This window comes from Grampus griseus, assembly GCF_964374135.1.
Source record: "Grampus griseus genome assembly, chromosome: 1".
NCBI classification, from domain to species: Eukaryota; Metazoa; Chordata; class Mammalia; order Artiodactyla; family Delphinidae; genus Grampus; species Grampus griseus.
Genome location: NC_139017.1, coordinates 157,695,071 through 157,722,185, shown reverse-complemented (window position 1 = coordinate 157,722,185; position 27,115 = coordinate 157,695,071). Strand labels below are relative to the sequence as shown.

Genomic DNA, 27,115 nt, shown 5'->3' with positions numbered 1-27,115 from the left:
CAGACTGAAAATGACCTATCATTATTCCAATAATTATGGCAGAAAACAAACCTAAACTGTTTGAAATCATTCATATTTGAAACTTTTGTCATTAAGTTAAAAATTACTCTTATGTAGTCAGTGTTTAAAAAGAACAAACTCTAAAATAGAAGCTGATCAGAGATTATATACAGACATCACTTTCTTAAAGCAGGAAACTAATACTGTCAAGGTAGTTTTTTGAGGATCTGTCTATATAGCTCTCTTCCTCTCCAGAGAAAAAAAGAAAACTGGAGGTTCTTACCGGTTCTTAAGATTAATTTCCTCCATTTATATACTACTATATTACTTATAAAGTGCTCTTTCACACATCTCCCCACCTAATCAGCAAGGTAAATAGTATTGTCTCTGATTTACAAATGAGGAAATTAAGGTCAGAAAGTTTAAGTGGTGGGACTGGTAACTGGACAGGTTTTGATTTTAAACAGTCCTCTTTCAACTGCCTCTCCCTGGATAGTCCCCTGAAATGGTGAAGAAGTGAAGTCAAACCTCACCAATCTGCAATAATTATAAAAAGAAGCCTATGAGAATTAGAAAGTATGAAAGAAGAGGAATTTAATCACCTTCAACAACATATAATATCTTGAACTAGAGTTATTCAAGTAGTGCTAGGTAATGTCCCTATAGTACCTATTGACATTTTATGTTATTTATATATAAATTTTATATATAAAACTATTTGAACACATTATTCTCCTAAGTTCTTTAAGCAGTTTATATAATTTATATATAATTCTTCAAAACAAACTTTTCTACTAGAATACAAAATTAAGTTTTAACTCCTCCCCTATATGAATTATGAAACATTCCAAAATTACAGTCAAATTGGAGATGCATTATTTTAGTTGTAAAGATAAAATCTAAATACTAGAAGTAAAGAACTGTTCATAAAGGTCTTGGCAAGTTATCCCAATTAAGCTTGTTTTAATTTTGATAGAGGCTCCATGTATTATACCGTATTTTTAACTGCCATGACATACCTCAAGATACTTTTTATGTTATTTTCTCTTATTCTTTAAGTAATGATTGTCCTTAATACCAATTTGTGGGCCAAAATGGTTAATTTCTTTAAGTTTTTTTTTATAAATAGATGAATAACCACTTTGTTTTATGGTACCTAATTCTGAGATTTTTTTCAAGATTCCCCTGATGGTAAATTTCCAATTGCTTCAAGACCGGATAGTGTGCATTGAGTTCATTGTCTCCCAACATGACCACTCCTGAGTCAGGAGTCTTAACAATTCCATTGTTCCAAATGAGGGAGGGAACACTTGTCATTCTTTAGTCTCACCAGAGGATGATAACATCTTTCAAAATTGTAATCTGATTTTTAATCATTGGAACCAATAGGAAAAATGACTGACTTGAGCTTTATTTATAGAAATGAAGTTGTGCTTGCATGTGTATACTCTAACGCACTTTAGTCTATGATCTAAATGTTCTTTGATGCTACTATATTCTGCATGCAAACATCAGCATGATCGTCAGCAAGGTCCACTGAACACAGTGCCACCAGCACTTGTAGAGCCTTATCAGAAATAATGCTTTCTCACAATTGTTTATAACAAGCATCAAGCAATCCCCACAAAACAGCTCTCAAATTCACCAAACTAGACAGTGCATCTGTTCTATCATTTTAGTATCATAAAAGAACATACGTGACATGTTTGTAAGTTGTAAATAATAACTCCAGTATCATCATATTTATCTAAGACTTTAGAGATCAACTCTTTTCTAGAGCGTAACTATTAATGGTTTCTAAGAAAACTGAATTCTTTGGCTCTTAAATGTGGGAAAATATTACATAGGGGTATAATCTGTTAATATAAGCTTTATTTATGCCAATTTTTTTTGTTTTTTGTTTTTTTTTTGCGGTACGCGGGCCTCTCACTGTTGCGGTCTCTCCCGTTGCGGAGCACAGGCTCCGGACGCACAGGCTCAGCGGCCATGGCTCACGGGCTCACGGGCCCAGCCGCTCCGCGGCATGTGGGATCTTCCCGGACGGGGGCACGAACCCGTGTCCCCTGCATCGGCAGGCGGACTCTCAATCACTGCGCCACCAGGGAAGCCCTTTTTCTTTTTAATGTTAGGAAAATAATGGAAGTTGGTTAGACCAAAGTTTGCTCTTACAAGAATGCTGTTTTATCAGCTTCTGAACACCCTTCTAAATCTATGGTCCTCAAGATCCGGTTGATAGGATGAAGTTTTGCAAAATAAATCACCACTGAGTCATGCCTACTGTCTGGAGGAGGCAAAATTGACTAGGCCAGTGGGTTAAAAGATTTTTTTTTACCCAAGAAACCCCTTCTTCAAATGAATTGTTTCATAGAGAAGTTCAACATTTAAGGAAACTCTAAAGGACAGAGCTGCTCTGGTTTAAGCTCCCTACAAACCTTTCCCCAGACACTGCAGAGCTCAGGAGTCCAGCACTGAAAACCTTGGGCTGTATCACTTTTTGAATTCCCTTTGAGCATTACAGTCTCACTTCATTACTCCTGTTACTCCTTGCACTTATAAGCTGGTAACCATAGAGCAGCAAATCACATCTTTACAAGGTTCCTTCTATAGTTATCATATATCTTAAGACCTTTTTAAGAACAAATTTTTCAATATTGTATGTCTGAGTGATGAAATCAAACAGTTACTGCTTTTATGTGGCCAAGTTACTGCTTAATGGATGAAAAGTTTAGTGTTTCAGTTACTTATGAGCTCAGAACTCAATTCGTTAGTTATTTTGCTGAGTCATGCTAAGATATATTGAAATTTCCACTCATATTGGTTATATATGTTTGGAGTCCTAAAATTAATACTATGGAAAAATCACTAAAAACAGTACAGCATAAGATGTGTTTAACTGGGAAGGGTGATAACAGTAGGTACTGGAGGACCAAACTTTAGATTATAAATGGAAAGTTCTAAGTTATTTTATATTAGAGTGGATCAGTATTACTATTTATCATTTATATAGCATTTTATATTTGCAAAGTATTTAATAATTTTTATGTTATTCTTTACATATCTATGAAATAGGACATTTATCACATGAAAGGTAAAGAAATTGAGGCACAGAACAGTAAAGCAACCTGCCTAAGACAACCCAGTGAAACAGTGGCAAAAATAGGAATTAGAATGATCAGATTTTCTGAATCCTAGAATATCAGCTTAAATCACTGAGGTGTGTTGTGTATTACTCTATTTTATAAGATGAGTTTATACAAATTACAGCCAATTGTTTTAAAGCTGACGTCATTGTATGTGGATAAATCCTATACAGAATAAATATTATGTAAAGGATGTGACTTTGGTTACAAGAGTTTCAATGATAAAAATTCAGGTTGTCACACAAGTGGCATTATTTAGCCAATTTTATATATTGTGAAGTATAATTAATATTTTATTTTGATACAGGAGTTTCTCAACTATTCATGCCAATTGAGCCATGAATAGAACAGAAAAATGAAATCCACAGAGAATCTATAAACTTCATTTTCTAACTTATCAGCCTTCTCCCTAAAGTACCTGTGTTAATGCCAATGAAAAGTGAAATATGTTAATAAGCCACACACAGGAGAAGCCAGGGGACTCTTAATTATTATTATTATTTTGTTTGGCTGCACTGGGTCTTCGTTGTGGCGTGTGGGCTTCTCTCTAGTTGCAGTGCGTGGGTTCTCTAGTTGTGGCACGCCAGCTCAGTAGTTGCTTAGTTGCCCCACGGCCTGTGGGATCTTAGTTCCCTGACCAGGCATCAACCCCCTGTACCCTGCATTGGAAGGCAGATTCTTAACCACTGGACCACCGGGGAAGTCCCAGGACTCTTAACTTTTAAATGCAAAATATTTTGAAATGTATTTACTTAAAAGCATGATAAACACTTTTCCCTGCCTCTTTTAATTTTCTTCACACCAGCAAAAGCCATTGGTACTTCATCATCTTTAGATAGGAAACCAGTGACCAGGGTAATGCCAGTCATCTCTTTACCTTTGGGCTTGATTAGATCATTTGCAAACATTATTAAAGACAACTTGTAAAGTAGATCTAAGAACTGATTATACTTTACTTCACTCTTTTGGATTTCTAGATACACAGGTCCATTATATAGTTTCTTGATTTTCCCACTGGGAAAATCTTTTAATTCCTTGTTGATATTATTTACAACTACTTAATTCTTTTATTGAGTAAATTATCTTATTCAGCCTATAAGGGAAAAAAATGGAACATTTTTACCTAGATAGTAGTTCTCAATCTTGGCTGCACTTGAGAATCACTTGTGGAAATTTCAAAAATACAGATGCCTAAGTAAAGCAGAATCTCTGGCAGATGGGGCCTGGATACATTTTTTTTAAATCTTTCCAGTGTCTTTTATGTGCAAAATAGGTCCCCTAGTCAAGGTTTCCCTTTTTCTCCCCAGATAGATAGATGCTAAAGTTGGGCAGTGGAACCATTTCACATTCCAGTCCACTGGTTCGCAACCCTATCATTAAGGAAAAAAAATTAAAATATGGTTGCCCAGTCCAAGAAAATATTAATTTTTGTGAAATTTTAAGATATTGTGTATGCCCCCTCATCTAAGCTTTTTATTAGGGTCAAATAGTATGGACACTAAATTAAAATAGCCCATTTTTACTTTGAGATGTATTTGCATTTTTATTTGATCATGGGTTGCAGTCTGGGAATTCACACAGTAATTCAGAGTAATTAAAGGACTATATTTGGAATATGTGACTGAAATACTATATCCTGAAATTTTGCAAGCTTTAATGTTTTCTTTGCTTTTGAAAAAGAAACCAGAACACTCTCCAAGCACTGTGAAACTTAATTGCTACACATTTGTATTCCATCAATGAATTGAACTAAATCAGTTTTTATTCAAGTTAAATGCCATACCAGAGAAACCAAGAAAGATGTCTTATTTAAAGAAGCCTTCAGATTAATTTGGAGAGAAAAATAAATGTCTTTGCTTTACTTCAAGTATTGCCATTAAAATTTTTTTTTGGAAAATAACTTGAAACGACTTTGGCATAAAGCACCGTCCTCATTCCCATAATTGAGGTTATGTATGCAATTCAAACATGACAAGTATATCCATTCAGTAGTACTGTATATGCAGACACCATTGCTTAATCTCCTACCAAAAAAGAAAATTATCCAATAAGGAAGTGGCACTTTCTTGCATAATTCAAAAAGGTTAAACGCTGAAATACAAGAAGATAATGTGTCTTTTGTTGCATATTTGAGTTGATTTTAAACTTCTTTTCCCCTGGAGGAAAAAAATCCACAAGGAATACAGCAGTGGAAAACGGCACCTGCACCAGACGCTCCAGTATTTGGGGGCCGTGTTAAAAAATGAAAGCCGTTTTCCCCTAAGCAGCAGCAACATCTATTCGCGCTCAGGCGGTTGACCACGTGGCTTCATCCTACTCTCCGGGAGGACTGCACCAGTGAGTGGGATTAAGGAGTAGGAATCTTTCTTTTCCTTTTCAGTCCTGTTTCCCGCACAACTACTTTTCCTGGAAAGTTATCACAGAGTCCAGCAGCGAGATCCCCGTAGAGAACCCCAAAGTTCCCCGTAGAGGCCCTGACATACCAGACACCCCTAAAGCTAAATTCTGGGGGTGCAAGATGAATAGAAAACGCTGTGTTGTGTGCAGTGTGCACCCGATAAAGAGCCCCTATTTGCCGGGTCCCTACTCGATCCAAGGCCGCTGAGGTAGGCACACATGCCTCCCCACTTAAAACAGGAGGAAACTGAGGCTTGAGAACGTACCCGTCATTGAGTCCAGCCCACGCAGTGGGTTGGCTAGCGGTGTCCGAAACCGCCGCCCTACCGCCAGGGGGAGCTAGTGTCCTTTATCTCTACTCTCGGTTCCCATAGTGCAGTCTGTGCGTCACAGAGGGTCACTGCCTTGGGCGTCACCCCCATTCCTCCCCACCCCCGTCACACAGAGGGGGGACCGCGCCCTTGGCCTCGCTGCTGCTGGAAGAGATGTACCGGATGAGAGCCTAGCTCTCCAGATTCTGTGGTCACTTCACTGACGTTTTTTAGTTTACCTGTCTTGCCTCCCTCCCCTCCTTCCTTTTTCAGGGAGTCGTAACTCTTTCAGAGAAAAATTGAGCAACAAATGTTTTAGCCTGACAGCCAGGTGAGGTAGGTACTACTGTATTATGGCAGATGAAGAAACTGAAGCTTAGAGTGGTGAAAAGACTTGCCTAAGTTCAGAAAATTTAGGCGGTTTCAAGAAGGAAACTGGAAGGAGAGGCCTTGACTCCTAGCTTTAGGTAACAGACATACATATAAACATCCACATATTGGAAGATGAGGCATTTGTAGTGACTTCGGGAACCCTTGTCACATGCAAGGGAGAGAAATGAAATAAAGTCCTGGGGGAATTTTACATTCCAGCTGGAGAGACATACATATATGGCCAATGACGATGTGTGGTAACCAACAGCCAGAAGTACATCCATTTATTCACCCAACCAATGTCTCAATATCTACCAAGCACCCAGATTCCTAAATGGAATTCAGACAAAAAATTTGGGTGGGGAGAGTATCACATTTATTAATTTCGTTTTTACTCAAAAATAAATACAGATAACAAAAATGGTCCTTAATGCCAACATGTAAAATAGCAATGCTATATTTAAAATGAAAAAAAAAAAGATGATTTTAAGCTACACCTTGAATAATGGAAAGAACATCCAATTAGGAGACACAATGAAAGGAAAAGATAAATGATCAGTATAACTAAGGAAAACTAGCAAATAGTTGAGTACAGGGGATGGAAGTGTAAGAGGAGTTCAAGAAAACTCCAATGTGGGCTGTGGAAGGATAAGAGCACTGTTGATAAAAACAAGGAACTCAGAATTTGGATATGAAAACATGACATAAAAGATCTCTCCCTAAGGAGCATGTCACTAGGGGGCTTTGGAATCAGGAAGAACTGGAAGCATCACTGAAACAGACCATTAAAAGATGGAAGGTACAAATAATAACCAGAAGCCAGTTCCCTTGCTCCTTAAGGTGCTTCCAACTTCAAAGCGGAGTTGACTACTACACACATTAGCTGACTTAAGGAACTTTATGCAATTGTTGTAAAACAAAAAAAGAATCTGCACAAGAATTCAAAGGTAGGAACTGGTGAGTTGTATGGTGTGAACTTTGATGGTGGGTGATGGTGGGCGGGCTACACTGGTACTGAGAGAAGACTTGGAGAGGCCATGGGAACATAAAGGCAGAAACAAAGTTACCCTATAATTGATTCATCTTTCTTCTAATTGTGACACACCCCTTGAATGGTTAATACTTCGAGTTGCAAGGGAATCAGGATGGGACAGTAAAATGGGGGTCCTGTAGAAAGGCACCCAGCTTGGCATAAAGGGACAAGCACAGCTTTTGAAAACAGCTCAACTCTGATAATGGAAGAAAGAAAACTAGACTAACATAGGAAAGATTTGGAGTAGAGAAGCAGGAAAGGAAAAAGTCTGAAGAGAAAGCAGGAGGAGAAGCAGAAGGGAGTGGCTTTGTTTGCCCTTCTTAATAAACAAGAGACTCTGGCAGAATGGCACTGGCTCCAGGGTTATCCTCAGGCTGGTCACCCCCTAACCAAGTGCTGTGGCCTTTTTAAAAAATTAAAAGGTGGGGCTTCCCTGGTGGTGCAGTGGTTGAGAGTCCGCCTGCCGATTGGGCCCGTGAGCCATGGCCACTAAGCCTGCGCGTCCGGAGCCTGTGCTCCGCAACGGGAGAGGCCACAACAGTGAGAGGCCCGCTTACCGCAAAAAAATAAAAAAATAAAAAAAATAAAAAAATTAAAAGGTGAAAAAGTAAGGGGGCTGTTAGCTTTTAAGCTTGTCCCAATAATAGTACTAGCCCTCACTGAGCATTACTATGTGCCAGGCACTGTCTTGAGTTTTATGTGTATACATGTATTTAATTCTCTCAACAACTATTGTCACGAGTTAAAATTTGGAAATTGAGGCACACGGAGATTCAGCAACATGCCCCAAAGTGGAGAGTTAGTAAATGGTGGAACCAGGACTTGAACCCCCATGATCTGGCTCCAGTTTGTGCTGTTAACCACTGTACCCCCAAAATCCTCAAAATAAAACTGTTAGCACAGTAGTGTTTAAATTCGACAGTTCCAAGTATAATTTCAAAATTACTCCCTTTCTCTTCTTCTACAAAATAAGATTCTTAACTATGGTAGCAAAGCTGGGGACACCTGGTCGGTGAGTAGTCACTATCTCCATTTCAGTGTTGAAGAAACCCAGCCTCAGAGAGGTTCAAGAAATTTCCCAAAGTCATATAGCCAGTGAGTGACATGGTCAGGATGTGAATCCATGACTCTAATGTACTTAAAGTTTGTATTTGGAAGTAATTTAAAAAACACACACAGTTGTGTATTTATTTGGCAATGGGAAAAAATAATATAAACCCACTATTGTCTACTGCCTTGTCCTGATACAAGATATTTCTATAGTCAAAATGTTTTTGCTAAATAACATTAGCTTTTGAACTTTTAGAGTATGTGTCAGAGAAAATGAGACAGCCATTGTCAATCATCTATTTCTGAGTTGCACCTTACAAATATCACCCAAATGTAAAGTGTTTCCTTATATATAAAACTTGAGGGCTTCCCTGGTGGCGCAATGGTTAAGAATCCGCCTGCCAATGCAGGGGACACAGGTTCGAGCCCTGGTCCAGGAAGATCCCACATGCTGCAGAGCAACTAAGCCCGGGCGCTACAACTACTGAGCCTGCGCTCTAGGGCCCGCAAGCCACAGGTACTGAGCCCGTGCACCACAACTACTGAAGCCTGCGTGCCTAGAGCCCATGCTCCACAACAAGAGAAGCCACTGCAATGAGAAGCCCATCAACACAACTAGAGAAAGCCCGCGCGCAGCAACGAAGACCCAACACAGCCAAAAATAAAATAAAACTTGAGTAATGAGAGCTGTTGTGCTAACCTCACAGGGCTATTACCTGGATCAAAAGAACAGAACATAAATGTGATTTGTTATATATTAAAAGATATCGTATAAATACAATGAACAGAGTCCTAAGTCCCAAATCTGCCTCTTCTAGCCAGTAGGTTTTAGGTGTCACTAATCCCTTATTTGTAAAATGTAGGACAACTGTACTACATATAGAATTGCTGAAAGGACAAATGGGTAATATACAGAAAGCATCTGGGAAAATGTTTTGTACAGAGGAGACCTGGATATGTGTTTATGACAAAATAAATATGTTGGCCCTAAGACTACTTTCTTGCATGTCCAGAATTCAACATTAATTGTTCATTTTACAGGCAACAGAACAAAAAAGTACAGAGCATGTTATATGGGAAAACACATTGATAAATTACTACAGTCACTAAATTCTGAGGAAGTTTGCTCTGGAAGGAGCTTTTGGAAGCTATCTTTTCCAATTTCCTGTCCCCCCCTCCCACCCCCTGGTTTTTGTAGATGAAGAAACTACATTCTCAGTCTCAATCTGGAATTCCCCAAACCTTCTGAAGCTCAGACTTCAGGAAGGGGCAGAACTGTAGTCCACTTGGTGCGCTTCCCCCGCTTTGAGGAGGCTATAAACTGTACTTTTTCCACCATTTCTTTTTGAACATTCTCTTCCAAAGCCCAAGTGGTAATAGCAAGGTGGAAAGAGAACTAGCAAGGGTGGCTGTAAGGACACACATAACCACTTAGCCTTCTTGGAGAGGCACCAGTGAGAAAAAGTCATCACATCACTACTGTTACTTTCCTGAAAAGTCACTGCCATCATGTAACACAGCCCTGTATCCATGACAATGACTGTCTGATTAGTGAGCAGACCTGGATGGTGTGATCTGGACCTTTTAGGCTAAACTGTTCCAGTAAGATACCTTCTTTTTCTCAGCTCAGTTGTTTAAAATATTACTAGATCACAGAAACTTAGAACTGGAAAGGAATTGAGGAATCACTAATACACACCTATAATACATAGATGAGGAAGTAGGTCCAAGGTCAAACAGTAGTAGAGCAAAGGCTAGGAACTGAGGCTTGTGGCTTGGGATTCTTATGTTCTCATAGATATGCTCAAGGAGCTGACCTGCAGTCTCTGCCTAAGAGTTTGACGTTGCTCTAAGATGCTTAATTCACTGACCACTAAGTAACTGACCATCTATTATGTGCCATCTAGGAGCTTTCCTTCTATTCAGAGGTATGAGACTAGTGAACATTAAACAATTATAAAATTGAATAAGCCTGCAAATCTTTAAAGCTAACTAGAGAAGCATAGTTCAGAGACCCCTGAAGGCTGAATGGTAAGGGAGGCATTGTGGAAATGTGATTTGAGTTGGGTTTTTAAATTTTATTTATTTTTGGCCACTCTGCGAGGCTTGTGGGATCTTAGTTTCCCTACCAGAGATTGAACCCAGGCTCACAGCAGTGAAAGCACCAAGTCGTAACCACTGGACTGCCAGGGAATTCCCTGAGCTCGGTTTTAAAACGGAGCTGCAGACTAGCAACCTGTGGACCAGATTCTGCCCACACACAACCTGTCTGTACTTCATTGTGATGACCCATAGTGGTTTGGGTTTCCTTCCAAAAACTTGGGAGGTTTTACATAAAAATCCCACTCTCTGGGGTTTTATGAAAAACTGCCACCCTAGGCTTGTATTCCCATTAGAAATGAGGGCTGGAGCTGAGAGGCAGCTGCCCGCTTGGCCCCTGCGTAAACCCTCAGTTCAACACCTGCAGCCCTCCCATTACCTGCCTGACTCCTTGGGCAGCGGATTTGCTACCCGACATCTTCAGAAATGAGAACGGCAGCCCAGAAGTAAGACAGAAGTGAAGATGGGTGGGTACGTTATGGGGAAGGAGAATTAGCTCTGCAATGGGGGAAATCTGTTCCTTAGGGAAAGACACATACTTGAAACTAGCAGAAGAATCTGGTGAGAGCACGGTGCAACCATCTCAATAAATAAACTAAAAATAAATAAAACGTGTGCTGCTACTGATGGATCAAGAATGCCAACACTTCACGTATAAAGGGTAACATACTCATTTTCCTTCTATTCAGTATCTTTGTTTTGGCATATTTTAAAACTAACACAAACTAAATTTTAAAATTTACCTGAAATTGTAATGTTATAAATTTATTAAAAATAAGAAAATATAATTTGTCTTGCATAATTACATCTGCCTTGTTTTTACTGAGCCCCATTATACAGCTCTGGTGGTTAAGAGATATGGCTATGCTTTACCCCACCCCACCAAGTCAAATGTGTACCCTACCTGGCTTAATACATCCCAAGAGCTCTTCTTACTTTGGCTTCAGCTCTCCCATTCCCCTCACAGTATCCCATTGTTCACTTGCACAATCAACCCCCCCAAGTAGCCCATGATGTGTAAAGGAGTCGAAAGAAAGAGCCCCATCTCAGGCTGGAAATTCATCCTAACAAAAGGTAGAGATTCTTCTAGACATTGTTGTGCTTGGAGGTCCACAATTTACACTTATAAAATATGCCTGAGAATAAAGAAGGTAAAGGAGTGCTACCTCAGAGATCCTGCTGTGTATCCATTTGAAGAGCTACTATTAAAACCACAGGCTCGGGCTTCCCTGGTGGCGCAGTGGTTGAGAGTCCGCCTGCTGATGCAGGGGATGCGGGTTCGTGCCCCCGTCCGGGAAGATCCCCACATGCCGAGGAGCGGCTGGGCCTGTGAGCCATGGCCGCTGAGCCTGCGTGTCCAGAGCCTGTGCTCCGCGACGGGAAAGGCCACAACAGTGAGAGGCCCACGTACCGCAAAAACAAAAAACAAACAAAAAAACCCTCACAGGCTCTTGCCCTTGTCTTCATTATGCCCCGCTACTTTCTGTTAAATTCCCAGAGAGGGACTTCCCTGGCGGTCCAGTGGATAGGACTCCGAGCTTCCAAGACAGGCGGCACGGGCTCGATCCTTGTTTAGGGAACTAAGATCACACATGTCGTGTGGCGCAGCCCAGAAAAAAAAAAAAAAAAATCCCCAGAGTAAAAATAATGTGGTGCTCCGAGAGAACAGTTAGAAAGCCCTCAGACAATCTCTTCCTTTTAGGTCAAGTTCAGCACACTATAATGATATTTGGCAGCACCCAGTGGCAATCTTTTTTCACATATGTGTGAATAAATAGCAACTTTGCAAACTCTTGCATCACAAGGAAGAATACCTCAATCAATGAATAGAGAATGGAATAATGCTGCAAATCAAATGAAAGCAGCCTCATGTTTTCAAAGGTTATCTACTTTGAAAAGTTCAGATCATTTTAAAGTTGTTTTCCTGGCCTCCTGTCTCCTTAGGAATGAAAAGCTTAGGTAATTTTTAAAAACAAAAGACATTTTAAAAAATTCTCCTTTTCTTCTCTAAATATAATGGCTTTAATATAAAACTATATGTTAGAAAGAAGGGCCCATTTGTACATGCATCAAATTTTTCTTATGGGAAAACAGGAAAGTGTCAATACTTCAGTGCTTAGAAAAAAGTGAGAACAGTAAATCAGGGCTCTTTCTAGAGAAGCCTTCCAATTGTTCAACTATAATTGTTTCATCTGAGAAAACCAACTGGATTACAGGATGGCTCTTTCCCACAGCAATCTAAAATGACCTCTTTTCATGTACGTATAGAAAATATATGTGTTAACCAATTTGGAAGAAAAGCAAAATCCTGGTTGTAGGATTCCTCAAATTTCTTTTTTTTCAAGCTGCATTCAGTAAGAGCATGGGGGCTTCAGAGTCTCTCAGGCTGCTCTTAGATCAATGATCCTTTCTGGGACCAGGCTGGAGGGCTGGCATTCCATGGGAAGGGTGTAAGGCACCTGCTGCTACAGCAGGGAATTAACAAATGAGATACCATACTTGCCACCTAAAGGTTTCTTTAAACTTTGAATATTTGGATAACACAGACCAAGGCTGTACCTAGATTTTCCATTTCTGTAAGTCACATTTTAATTTAAAAATTTCTGTTCTGCAAATCTCCATATATTAAGATACTGCAGAATTTATATCATGGTATCATGGTATCTTCTCAAAAGGAAGAGAAAAAACAGTTCTTCATAGGGAGGTTCTTTTTTGTGTGTGTCTTAAATGTCAATGATCACAAAAACTTCTGGCTTCTCTTCATTATAGACCTGCATTGCTGAATATGTTATTGCCTTGACTTCAGTTCCCTGAAGTTGGGGTTAAAGAAAAAACAGGAAGAAAAAGGACATCAAAATCAGAATCATTAACTCTAGCAATGATTGGCAGAAAGTCAAAATTCTAATATTGCTCTGAAAAACTCAGACGAAACAATTAGTTATCAAATTAGTATAGTATTATCCACTGATCCAGTAAAAATGAGAGGCAAATATGTACAGCAGAAAAATCACTGAGTTAGGAGACGAAGCATATTATAGTCCTGGCTTTGTTTGCAACTGGATACAGAAGCTGTCTGACCTCTCTGGGCATCAGCTTTTTCATTTATCAGATGGGTTGAATCCAAGAACACAAAGCTTTCCTACTGTTTGGGTCAGGGCTCCTTCTTAAGGCTTCTTCCATACAGTCGAACCTGGGCCCTAGGAACTCGGCCTATTCCCTTCTCTGAATGGCAGTCTAATGCCTATTATCCACCATCTCCGTTTAGATGTCTAATAGGTATCTCAAATATAACAAACTCAAAAGAAAATGCCACTGTCATTTGTATTATAAAAATAATTTGTTTTCAGTCCACATGCTTCCTCTCTACTGGCTTCTGTTCTTTTTATGCTTCTCTTCCCCGAGGCTCCCTCCCAGGCTTCATTTTATTGCACTGTGGTTGAAGAAATTCTATTGCAGCTACCGGAAGCAAACAGGATTTTCCAGTCACCTCCAACTAACTTAGGTCTCCTTGGCCTAAACACGGGAGTCAGCGAACTACAAATTGAAGGCCAAATCCGGCCTGCCACCTATTGTTGTACAGCCCCACGAACTAAGAATGGTTTTTACATTTCTAAATAGTAGTGGAGGAAATGTTTAAAAAAAGTTTTACTGGAACACATCCACATTCATTCATTAATGTGTTGTCCTTGGCTGTTTAGTGCTATATATAAGAGAAGAGTTGAATAGTTGCTCTTCCATCATTCTCTGCCCACAAAGCACAAAACATTAGGAAAAAAATTGCCTACCCCTATTCCAACAGATTTAACTCGTATAGAGCGAAGCCATACATGCTGGCAAATACTGAATCTGGAGAAGCACAAAAGGCAGAAGACACTTCAGAGAACATCTAGTCCAGCACCTTCGTTACGGGGGAGGACATCAAAACTCGATAAGGCAAAGGGATTTTTACACCCCACAACTCTGTAACAAACCTGACCCTATGACCCAAGTGCTGATTCCTAATCCTCCAAATCAGGTGTGTGAAATCAGTGTTTTAACATAATATGTCCCAACAGGTCATATTAGTCTGAGAAAAATTTAGGACTTTACACCAACTTATTAGAACTAGTTAACTGTCACATTTACTGACTTTATGGTAAGGTAGTATAAAATGTTTCTAATGGCTGGATTTAAAAACATACCTGAGGGTGCTTGGACAATGAGAATTCTTCTCCCCACCTTGAGAAGGAAAAGTGAAACATGATTAAGATTTCCAGGATTTAACATTTATTCTCTCTTTCCACATTTTAAAATAAGCCTTATAAATGTGGTTTAGATACTAGAAAGCCAAAAGAGATGGAGGGGGAAGGGAGCTATAAATTTCAATTTGATTGTTAGCAGATACAGCTGTTGAGGGACTTATGTGTACAACAGCCATTTCAAGAAGGTTGATAGTTGCTCTTAAAAAAAAAGTGTCCTAGCATAATGTACATAGGTAGATTCTCAATAAACATTGTTTAATGAATATTGGTTCACAACAGAGTAGCATGTTCAAAATTTTCACTGTACTCAGGACTACAGAACTAATTAATATCTTCCACTGGAGAAAGCCCGTCTGAACACCATAAAGGCAAAATACTAGATTCTGTAATACAGTCTGAACTTGGTTTGTATTTTATAACTTTTCAAAAAATGTCCATGGTGTGTACATGGAAGGCCCTAGAAAGGTACCGCCCTGGAACCTGGGATGAACATCCTCTCTCCCTTCAACACTAATGTGGCTGAAGATCACAGTAGCAGAAGCAGTAGTAGAAAGAGCAACGTTTTAAAATTCTGTTCAACTATTTATTAGCTAAGTACTCTTGGACAACCCTGTTTTCTTACCCATAAAAAAAGGGAGGAGGAGATAATAAAAGCTCTCACTTTACAAAAAGACACTAAAAAAATTCAACATAAAATAGAAAAGATAAGCTCTATATAAAAATAACCTAAAAGAGCTGCGTAAGGGTTGGAGTGAGCCCTCACGTGGCTGAATAAGACCAGAGGAGGCAGTGAGTGCTGGGAGCAAAGTGTAAAGCTCAAGATGGAAAATCGTGAACCAGATGATACTGTCAAGGAGAACTTAATTGATATCACAACCAGAAAAATTAACCAAATTCCAAAACAGAAAGGAATCTTCTTGAAAATGGATCAACATATGTTGGACTTAATGCTGCCCTCTATGGCCTAATAGCAGATAGTCTTTTTCGACGAATCTTACATGTGACACAGGCTCATATACCTGCTGGCTTAGCAATGGCAGAGATCCCATTTTTGACGGCACACGTATCTTACAAAGATTTTGTAAGTTTACCTTTGAATACAGGTGATTTGCATTGTGAAACCTGTACCTTCACACGAGGTGAATTGGTTGGTCTTGTTTTTGGTGGTCTGTACCCTGTTTTCTTGGCTATCCCTGTGAATGGTGGCCTAGCAGCAAGATATAACTCAGCCCTGCTACCCGAGAAAGGAAACATCTTAAATTACTAGATTAGGATTTCTAAGCCTATCTTTAGAAAGATGTTATTTCCCATTTTGCTCCAGATTGGGTTTGCAGCATACCTTGGGTCTAGAGAATATAAACTATTTATAAAGGCTTTTTAGTTACCTGAACCTGTCCTAGAAACCGTGATTGTTAAGTAAATCTGTACACAAAAATAAAAGAGTAAAAATAACCTATATCTAAGTATGAATAAACAGAGACTTGTTAAAAAAAAAAAAACACCTAAAAGATATCATTAAATGACTGAAGAAACTTGGAAAACACCAAATCCAATCAAAGTGCCATAATCAAGTGTTTGCAAACTCTGGAAGGAAGTGTATAACTTGTTAATAGAAGGAAATGGAGTCCAGGTGTGAGGATCTATAAGAAAGGATGCATCAGCATTTCTCATCACCAAGCTAAGCTTTATGCAAATATCTGTGCCATCTACCAATGATATATTTTTTGTGCTAAAAATCAACAAATTGGGAATCCTGTTTAATAACACACATCAACTTTGTTCTGACAAGTTTCTGGTCCACCAAACCTGAGGTGAACCCTGGCTCCTAGGTATCTCAAGAAGCTTAACCTGCAAAGCCCTACTGGGATGCAACTGGTCTTCTGACTTAACATTGCTATTTGTCTTCCTGCCCACTGAGTTCACTGAAGAATAACTTAACATCTTTCATGACCCGCTACTTAAAAGGTTTTCAAAACTTACCCAATTGACCGTAATTTGAAATTTCTTTGATCAATATTAAGTACTTTTACTTCCTAAAGAAGAAAAAAAATTTCTTTTAATTTTAATATATGCTCATAACAGACCAGCTCCTAAAACATGTCTAGGTTATCATCTTTTCAAGATAATAGCATAAAACTTCTCTGAAGCAAAGAAAACTAAAATGTTAACTAAAACAGAATAACAAACTATATATTTCAAGGAAATAGTTTTTTCTTACATATTCAAGGGACATATTCTTAAAAATGTACAATCTAAAAATATGAGTCAAAAGAATTTTTCTGTAAGATACATAGAGGAGGATGACCTAGGATTTCAATCACTCTGGATTTTTTTCAGCTTTATTTATTTAGAGTTGACAAAACTCTCAGCCTATTTTTATATAATATTGTAGGATGAATGACCCAGTTCTGTAGGACGAATGACCCAGCTGGAAGAATATATGTAGTGGAGCTGGTAAGGGAGAGAATGGAGGAATTACGAAAGCAAGGAAGGCCATGTGTGTTAGATGACAATGAGGTTGGAGAGGTGTTCCCTCTGGAGGTTGGTGGCAACAAGTAAACTCCATTTGGCTTTTCCTTTTTCACGTTAAGGAAAACTAAAAGCAACAATTTTTAAACTTAGGCCAACATGGTAGAACTGCCAAATTACAAATGGGACAAAAGGAACATATGGATGGACATAAATACAGCTCAAACTTGGGAGACATAAAATGTGCAGAGACAGTGGCAACAATAGGTGCGTTCTTGTCACACAATCCTGATGAGTGACAAGTATATAATAAGAGATCTAAATACAAAATGCACATACATAAGCAAACTCGGGTTATCCAAGAAGAGCCTATGGTTATTATAATTTCTGCAAATCATCATCTGTATGGCTTGGTTTTGCATCACATGTTCTAATTTAAATCACTAGTCTTATTATAAAATATGGGTAAGAACGCATTTGCTCAGTAAAAAAGAAAAACTTTTGCTTACCCGGGCTATGAAGAATTCATCAGCACTGAATTTATAAAGCCATTCATTCAAAAAGTGAAACAGAAGAGATTGTAAGTCATCTCCTACACAGGATCAAAAAGAACCATGACAGTATCATGTTTAATAACTCTTGTCTCTAAAAAACTGGTTTGAATTTAACAGTGCAATGAATTTCTTAGGCTAGTTGAAAGAACAAGCTCATAATCAACTTTGTTGTTCTTACTGTGAGCATATACTGAATTTACATAGAATACTGAACATCTATAACAATTTCTTCCTTGTGAATAAATTGGTTACCTTGGGTTTCTACTTCTGTTGCTTGGAGGGGCTCCACTGTCCCAGTATCTGTCATATAACCAAACATGGCCATTGCACATTGCTCAAATGCTTCCTCCAGAGTATCTCCCCATGCGTGTAACCTAAAGAAATACATTCATGCCCTGTGTAATATAATCCACTGCAAAGCAGAAAACTTGTGAGGAAAGTCAAAATAAAATTAACATGATAAATACAAAACCAAAGGTCTCAGTTTAATGACACTGAAACCAGATGCTTTTAAACCATCATTTGCATGTCGTAAAGGAACCAAAAGAGGAGGAGAAAAATTAAAACTCGGGACAATCAAGATTAAAACATCAGCCTTCCTATGTTAAGCACGTGGTTGCAAAGGCATAAACTCTAGCTATACTCACTGAACATCAGCTGTATGATCCAAATCTGAGGGAGAGAGGAAAAAACACTTATAAGTAACTAAACTTGACTTGCAAATCACAAGAAAATAACTCTAGATCATTACTAAGAACATAATCCTTGAACAGCAAGAAAATGTGGGCTGGCCACACACCTTTCACTACCCATTTACACAAAAGTTAATTGTTCTGTTAAGGGTTATTTTTTACTTTTTAAAAATTTCTTCTAAGCATTCACAGTTATTATTCTGTTAATATTAAATGAACTAATATTAAATAAAAGAATAGTTCCATAATATTAGCATATTGATGCTAAAGGGTTATTTTTTTAAAAGCCTAGATTTATATTTAAATGAATGACAATTTCTGGAAGGCATCACGGCCACGGTCTTCTAGGTGATCTAAAAAGTGTCTAATACATCATAGTTTTTCAATAAACAAATGCCATTCTCTGCCATTAGTTACTTTTCCTCAACAAAACAAATCAGTATCTTTTCTAAATATCTACTTGTGTGAATGACCAAAATTCTAGAAACTACATCATCAAAGATATAAAATTCCAGATTTCATTTCACTTTTTCATGAACAGCTAGCCAAATCCCAAACAAAACAGTTTTTTATTTTTAACAAGAGCCAAGTTTTATATTTGTTGATTTCTTTCATTTGAAGGACTCCTCACTGATATCCTTGACCAATAAAACTGTTTTGGAAAGTAAACTCTACAATATGTATTATGAGCTTTTTCCTGATATTCTCACAGCAACACTAGGAAATAACAACTGCTACTACAGCAAGTTCCCATTGTATCTGTTATCTCAAGATTTCAGAGTCAGGACTTCCCTGGTGGTCCACTAGTTAAGAATCTGCCTTCCAAGGCAAGAGATGTGAGTTCGATCCCTGGTCAGGGAACAAAGATCCCACATGCCAAAGGGCAACTAAGCCCACGCACCACAACTAGAGAAGCCCAAGTGTCACAATGAAGATCCAGTGCAGCCAAAATTTAAAAAATTAACTAATTAAAAAAAAAAAGATTTTAGAGTCTATCCTTCACTCTTACCTGACTTCCATCAATTCTTCCTGCTTAGAATCATAGAATATTCAGGCTATAACAAAGTCTTAGAGTTCATTTAACAGAATTCCTTCAATTACAAGAAGAAACCTGAAATCCAGAGAGATTGTGCGACTTGTTTAGGACTACACTGCTGATTAGAGTTGGGACTAGAATTGAGATTTTCTGACTCCCAGTTTAGTGCCGTTTACATAACACATCTTGTTCTGGTAACACTCAAGGTTTAAGCTCATCTCTAATTTACTCAGAATATTACTGAGAACTCAATACATTTTAGGCATTAAGAGGCTCAATGATCAGCAGAGATGACAAACAAGTTAAAAGAAAATAACAGGTTTATTAACCCTAGAGAAATGAAAGTATGTGGCCACAAAAGGACATAGAAGGTTCACAGCAATTTTATTCCCCCAAATTAAAAACCCCATATCCATCAAGAGAAAGGATAAACAAACTGAGGAATACAATGCTACACTACTCAGCAATAAAAAAGCATGAATTACTGATACAATGCATTAACAAGAGTCAGGGAGCTCACCTCTTTCCCCTGCTGTCAGTAGTTACTGAATAAAATCCATTCACCACTTTAACATCTAGCTGTGTTTGATACTGAGTGAAGAAGCCAGACAGAAAAGAATCTATACTGTGTGATTCCACTTACACAAAACTCTAAAACAAAAGTAAACTGTGGTGATAGACATCAGAGCAGTGCTTGCCTCAAGGTAAGGGGCTAGGGGACTAACTGGAAAGGAGCAAAGGGAACTTTCTAGGTTGACAGAAATGTTCTAGAGCTTGACTCGAGTACTGGTTACACAGATGTTATTTGTTTATCAAAACTCATTGGACTTGGGCTTCCCTGGTGGCGCAGTGGTTGGGAGTCCGCCTGCCGATGCAGGGGACGCGGGTTCGGGCCCCGGTCCAGGAAGATCCCACATGCCGCGGAGCAGCTGGGCCTGTGAGCCGTGGCCGCTGAGCCTGCGCGTCCAGAGACTGTGCGCCGCAACGGGAGAGGCCACAACAGTGAGAGACCCGCGTACCGCAAAAAAAAAAAAAAAACTCATTGGACTTTATACTTAAGATGTGAGCACTTTTATTACATGTAAATTGTACCTCAATTTTTTAAAAGACGGTTTAAAGAGACAATGACAGATTGCTATAGGGCAGTAGTTCTCAAATTTTTTGGTCTCAGAAACCCTTTATTCTCTTAAAAATTACTGAGGACCTAAAGAGCTTTTGTTTATATGGGTTGTATCTGGCAATATTAACCTAGAAATTTTAACTGAAAAAAAATTTTAAGTATGTATTAATTCACTTAAAAATAATAACCCAGGGACTTCCCCGGTGGTGCAGTGGTTAACATTCCACCTGCCAATGCACGCCACAACTATTGAAGCCCATGCGTCCTAGAGCCCCAAGCACCACAACTACTGAGCCCACGTGCCGCAACTACTAAAGCCCGAGTGCTATAGGGCCCACGGCTGCTACTGAAGCCCGCGTGCCTGGAGCCCAAGGTCTGCAACAAGAGAAGCCACTGCAATGAGAAGCCCGCGCGCTGCAACAAAGAATAGCCCCCCTCTCGCCGCAACTAGAGAAAGCCCCAGAGCAGCAACGAAGACCCAATGCAGCCAAAAATAATAAATAAATAGATACAAATAATAAGCCCATTTTATTTAACATAAATTATATATTTTTATGAAAAATGACTACATTTTCAAAAATGTAGTGAGAAGAATGGCGCTGTTTAGCATTTCTGCAAGTGTTTTTAATGTCTGGCTTTTCAGTGTGCTGCAATCTCACAGATATGCAGGAGGAAAAAGGAGTATTTTAAGAGCTAAAAAAAAATGTGGACTTTCCTGGTGGCACAGTGGTTAAGAATCCGCCTGCCAATCCAGAGGACATGGGTTCGAGCCCTGGTCCAGGAAGATCCCACATGCCGTGGAGCAACTAAACCCGTGTGCCACAACTACTGAGCCTGCTCTCTAGAGTCTACGAGCCACAACTACTGAAGCCCGTGTGCCTAGAGCCCGTGCTCCACGGCAAGAGAAGCCACCGCAATGAGAAATCCACACACCGCAACAAGGAAGAGCCTCCACTCGCCGCAACTAGAGAAAGCCTGCCCGCAGCAATGAAGACCCAATGCAGCCAAAAATAAATACATAAATAAATAAATTTATTTTAAAAATGCATATGGGCAGCACAGCCGGAGTAAGGAAAAAAAATTGTATATAGTCTTCCTTCACCAAAACTAGAAACTGGTGGTTTTTTAAAGGTTAGTTGCAATGCAGAATCTGAGGCTTTAACAATGAATTTTTCGAACTCTGTAACATTAAAATCCATTGCTCTATCTTGTGCTTAGAACAGATCTTATCTATGCCTGATTGTGTAATATCAAGCATTGGTTTTTGGGATAATATCAGTTCATCGATGTTGACACATTCTATAGAATTTTAAAAAATCTATTTGTTAATATCACCTCCAATCTCATCAGAAAAGTCTTTAAGCACTGGGAAACCGTGAAGCTCATGATGGCAGATACAAGTTTTCCAAAATTCTGACTTCACTTGAAAGCTTGAATTTTATCATTATATAATATACATTATCAATATACCAACAAATATTGTTATTTTCCTTGATGTGACAGATTACTTTATTTTCGAGAAGATATTGGAAATACCCAAGTCTGAATAACAATAGTATGTCTTTCAGTCATTCTTTTGAGAAAAAATAGTGTTCCGAGAAAAAAGGCATCTCACAACTCAAACAATCACAGAAGTTCTTTTCCTCAAGGTAAGCATCAATACTTTGAGAAGCAGAAACACTATGCATACTTCCCATTTTGTTACACAGAATATTAAAAAGGTGTGTACTCAATGGTTAATATTTAATAAAATTAATAGTTCTTGCCAAGTCATCAAGGACATTTTTAAGTAAAAACGACTTTTTCTTTTTTTAATTATAAGTACATAGTGGTAAATAATACAATGGCTACCAATACAGTTTGGTGCCACTGCCTCAATTTGTGCCAAGGGGCCAGGACTTTTACCTATTACTGCCTCTGCACCACGAGTGCAAATATCAACACAGTGAAAAGAGCAAGTAACATCTAGTATTATTAAGAAAGTAGTTTTAACTTCACAGATCCTTTGAAAAAGTCTGGGGAAACCTAGGGTTCTAGAGACCACCCACTTTGAAAATTCTATTATAGGAGAGAATAAGAGATAAACTAAGCTAGACTAAGAGGTTCAGGTAAGAATTCCCAAAGGAAACAAGACTTAACACTTTATGTGCCAACAGACTAAGGATGATCTTTATCTATCTGCTCACTCATTTATTGCCAGTTTCCGCTCAGTGTCTGATACACAACAGGTGCTCAATAATGTTGCTGAATGAATATATGAGATGACAATTGAGCTGAGTCTTAAAGGAAAAACAGCGCTACAGGGAGAGCTTGGGGTAGATCTGGGGGTAGTCAGTGGCAAGAAATGAAGCTGGAAGAAACAGACTAATCTCACATTACATCAATGCCAAGATTCTGTACAAAATGTCGGCAAGTAGAATCCAGAATGACCAAGTGCGATTTATCCCTGGAATGCAAAGATTCAATTCTTAGGAAACAGATTACATCATCTCCATAGATGTAATCATGAGGCATAACATAAAAATTTTTTTTTTTTTTCGGTTTTTTGCCTCACTGCAAGGCTTGTGGGATCTTAGTTCCCCGGAAAGGGATTGAACCCCAGCCCGGCAGTGAAAGTACCGAGTCCTAACCACTGGATGGCCAGGGAATTCCCAAACAAAATGTTAACAGGATTTTTGAGCAAACGGTCTTTTCTCAACTATTTCTCAAAAATACACTATTGTTTATTTTTTCTCTCATTCTTTTTTTTTAATAAATTTATTTATTTATTTTTTTGGCTGCGTTGGGTGTTTGTTGCTGCATGTGGGCTTTCTCTAGTTTCGGCAAGTGGGGGCTACTCTTCATTGCAGTGCATGGGCTTCTCATTGCGGTGGCTTCTCTTGTTGCAGAGCATGGGCTCTAGGCATGCGGGCTTCAGTAATTGAGGCACATGCGCTCAGTAGCTGTGGCTCGCAGGCTCAGTAGTTGCAGTGCATGGGCTCAGTAGTTGCGGTGCATGGGCTTACTTGCTCCGCGGCATGTGGAATCTTCCTGGACCAGGGCTTGAACCCATGTCCCCTGCATTGGCAGGCAGATTCTTAATCACTGTGCCACCAGGGAGGCCCTCTTCTCTCATTCCTAATTGCTGCTTTTCACTGAATGTTTTTGTGGTATAATGAAAATATATACTTGGTCTTTGTCCCTGGTTCCTGGAACAGAGCTCTTAAAATCCTGGGAATTTTCTGAGTGACAGGAGTGTCACTCAGGGTTATTCATAAAGAGCCCCTTCTGACCACACTTGAGTCTATGCTAATAAGGTGATTCAGGGTTGGGCCCCTAAGTAGCCTCAGGATGGAGAGAAGATGAAACAAATGATTAAAAGGGGGGAGGGGATACCAACAGTAATTCTTATGGATCTTCACAAGCTGATTTTTATCTACATACAGAGAAAAAAATAAAAACAATAAGAATGGCAGGAAAGGAGCAAGTACTGAGAGGGAGGTTGTCCTAGAAGATATTAAAAGATACAATAAAGCCTCAATAATTTAAAATGTGGCACTGGCACATAAAAAGAGAGCTACAACAAAGGAATAGAATAGTAAGTCCAGCTATAGACCTAAATATAGTTAGAGGAATTCTGTATACGATAAAGATGGAATATTTCAATCACAGGGGAAAAGACAGACTGTTGATAAATGATTTTATAGCATATGGAAAATAATTATCAGATATTGATACTTAATTTCCACCTTACCCTAATCCTAAGGTATTCAAAATTTAAATATATATTTTTTAAAAACCATAAATACTAGAAACATGAACAATCTATAACTATTAGCAAAAATACGGTTCTCATAAATATGAGACAAAAAAAGCCAAACACAAAAGGAATACATACTATATGATTCCATTTAGATTATGTACAAAAACATGCAAAGCTCATGTATGGTGTTAGTAGTCAGGCTAATGGGAAAAATACGGAGAGAGGAGAAAGGAGCATGAGAGGGTCTTCAGGGATGCTGTAACATTCTGTTTTTTGATCTGGTTACTAGTTATACAGGTGTATCCAGTTTGCAAAAATTCATTTGTAACATGTGTACTCTTCTATATGTATCTTATACTAAAATATAAGTTTTATTTTGGGGAATTCCCTGGCAGTCCAGTGGTTAGGACTCTGTGCTCTCACTGCCGAGGGCCCAGGTTCAACCCCTGGGCGGGGAACTAAAATCCCACATCCCACAAGCCATGTGGTATGGCCTAAGAAAAAAAAAAAGGTTTATTTTCAAATGTACTAGAAGAAAACATGGGAGAATTAATTTACAGTCCCAGAGCGAGCAATGCCTTCTTAAGTATGATATCCCAGTAGCCATAAAAAGGGTTAACAAATTTCACTACATAAAAATAAACTTCTGCACAGTAAAAAAGACCAACAATCCAATAGAAAATATGGGTTAAAAATATGAGTATACACATTCCAGAAGGTAAATACAAATAACTCCAAACATACTAAAATACGTTCAGCCTCACTTATAAGTAAAATGCAATTAGTATAAGATATTTAACAGACTGGAAAAGATCAAAAAGTGTGGTAAAAAAAAAAAAAAGTGTGGTAACACAGTAAATTGGTAAAAGTGTGAGAAAAGAGGCACAGTCGGGACTTCCCTGGTGGTCCAGTGGTTAAGACTCTGCGCTTCCAATGCAGGGGGCACGGGTTCACTCCCTGGTCGGGGAACTAAGACCACACCTGCCGCGCAGCACAGCGCAGCCAAAAAATAAATAAATTTTAAAAAGTAAAAATAAATTTAAAAATGAATTTAAAAAAAAGAATTCAGCCTTCTTAAAAGGAAAGAAAAAAGACACACACACAATGCTAGCAAGGGTATAAACTGGCACAACCTCAATGGAGAGCAATTTGGCGATAATTGTTGAAGTTTAAAATGCAGATATCAAAAAGATGTCTATATATGTATAACTGGATCACTTGGCTGTACAGCAGAAATTAACACAACATTGTACACCAACTACACTTCAATTTTAAAAAACATTGATAAAATGCAGATACCCTTTGAAAAAGCAATGTAACTTTTGGAAATTTATTCTACAGATACACATGCACATGTGCCAAACAATGGATGCACAGGTATAGCCACTGCTGCATTATTTTTATTGGCAAACGAGTATAAGTATAAACGTCCATCAACTAGAAATTGGTTAAGTAAATTAAGTAAACATACACCTTTGCATGTACACATAAGAAAATGTTAAGGATGGTCGATCTGGATAGCAAGACTAAGGGGCTGGGGATCAGGGCTGAAAGAAAGACTTTCGCTGCATACCTGTTGTATTTTTTGAATTCTAAATCATATATGTGACCTATTAAAAGTAATTTTTAAAAAATTAAGTGAGAGACAGTGAGCTAGGGAGATATGCAGGGTCCAGAAAGTACAGAGCCTAGTATGCTATGGTAAAAAGTTGGACTCTATACAGAGGACAATGGGAAATCAATGAAAGAACTTTTAAGAAAGGAAATAAGAGCCAGATTTGTGCTCCCCAAACCACATCCACCTTTAGGGACGGCAGCTTAACGTTTATGTACAACTTCAGAGTCTGCACTATACTTTCACATTTATTATTATCTCATTTATCCCTCACATGAAGGAACTGAGTGCAAAGAGGTTATGTGATTTTTTTGCCTAAAGTCACTAAGCTAAAAATGACAAAACCAGGTCTTTTTGCTAACAACACGATACAGGTAAGACACCAATTTAGAAGTCCCCTACTCAAAGCTCTCCGAGTCCTCTACCCTAAGCACACTCTAACTATCCCACAGTTGGAGGGAGATACTTGGGGGCGACAACCCCTCAAACACTTGAAAATACGTTACCTTCAGAATTAATACGGAAGTAAAATTCCCACAAGATAAACGTAATTAGGCATATGCAGAAAAAGTTCAAAAGGCTGTAAATTTGGGAGCCCGGGTTTCCCGACTCTCAGACCAGGAGGCTTTAGCCTTCAGCCTTCCCCAGAGAAGTACATAAAAGCCTACAATAAATGGCAAAACGGGAATGCCTGAGCCACCCTATGGGGCAAAATGGAAGAGGAAGCCGGAAGCCCCCGGCAAGAAGAGAAGTGAGCCACCTACTCACACTCGTACTTCCGATTGACTGGAGGATACTTGGCCTTGATCGCCTTCTGCTTCTCAGTCAAATTGTAATCTCTAACATTTTCCCCTTCCAGCGCCATGATTGCGGCTTGGGCCCCAAACTCAACTTCCGCCCTTCGTCAGCCGGACTTCGGCCCGGACTTACAACTTCCGCCCTAGACTCCGCCCCTTGACACACACCCTTAAAGGGCCAGGACTCCATTCTCGAGGACTTACTTAATCCCCTAAGACTTCCGTCCTAGGTCCCGTCGCTTGGAGCTCTTTAAAAGTCCAAGGCCTCATTTTCTGGGTTTGCTTCATCAATAGTTCTAAGAACTAAGGGAACAAATAAATTGGAGGACCTAGGAGCAAGGGACACTTGAATTAGACATCTCGAGGTCTGATAGAAGCCTTTTCTTGCAGCCTCACCCCCAGAGCTGACAACTAGACCCTAAAACATTTTAGACTCCTCATCTAAA

The 27,115-nt window shown here is 38.9% G+C and overlaps 1 protein-coding gene and 1 pseudogene across 2 annotated transcripts; one reads left to right on the top strand and one right to left on the bottom strand.

The window, feature by feature from the left end:
* Positions 1–11,217: 11,217 nt before the first annotated feature.
* On the bottom strand, positions 11,218–26,765 carry ZBTB8OS (zinc finger and BTB domain containing 8 opposite strand). Its single transcript, XM_082652443.1, is given in 9 exon segments — positions 11,218–13,213; positions 14,585–14,621; positions 16,625–16,677; positions 17,008–17,048; positions 17,051–17,072; positions 17,623–17,705; positions 17,920–18,041; positions 18,315–18,339; positions 26,641–26,765. Coding segments are annotated over 9 exon segments (567 nt in total). The 5' UTR covers positions 26,738–26,765; the 3' UTR covers positions 11,218–13,126.
* LOC309829695 (transmembrane protein 126A-like) lies at positions 15,463–16,064 on the top strand (annotated as a pseudogene). Its single transcript has one exon. The product of its transcript is annotated as a transmembrane protein 126A-like (transcript).
* Positions 26,766–27,115: the final 350 nt, after the last annotated feature.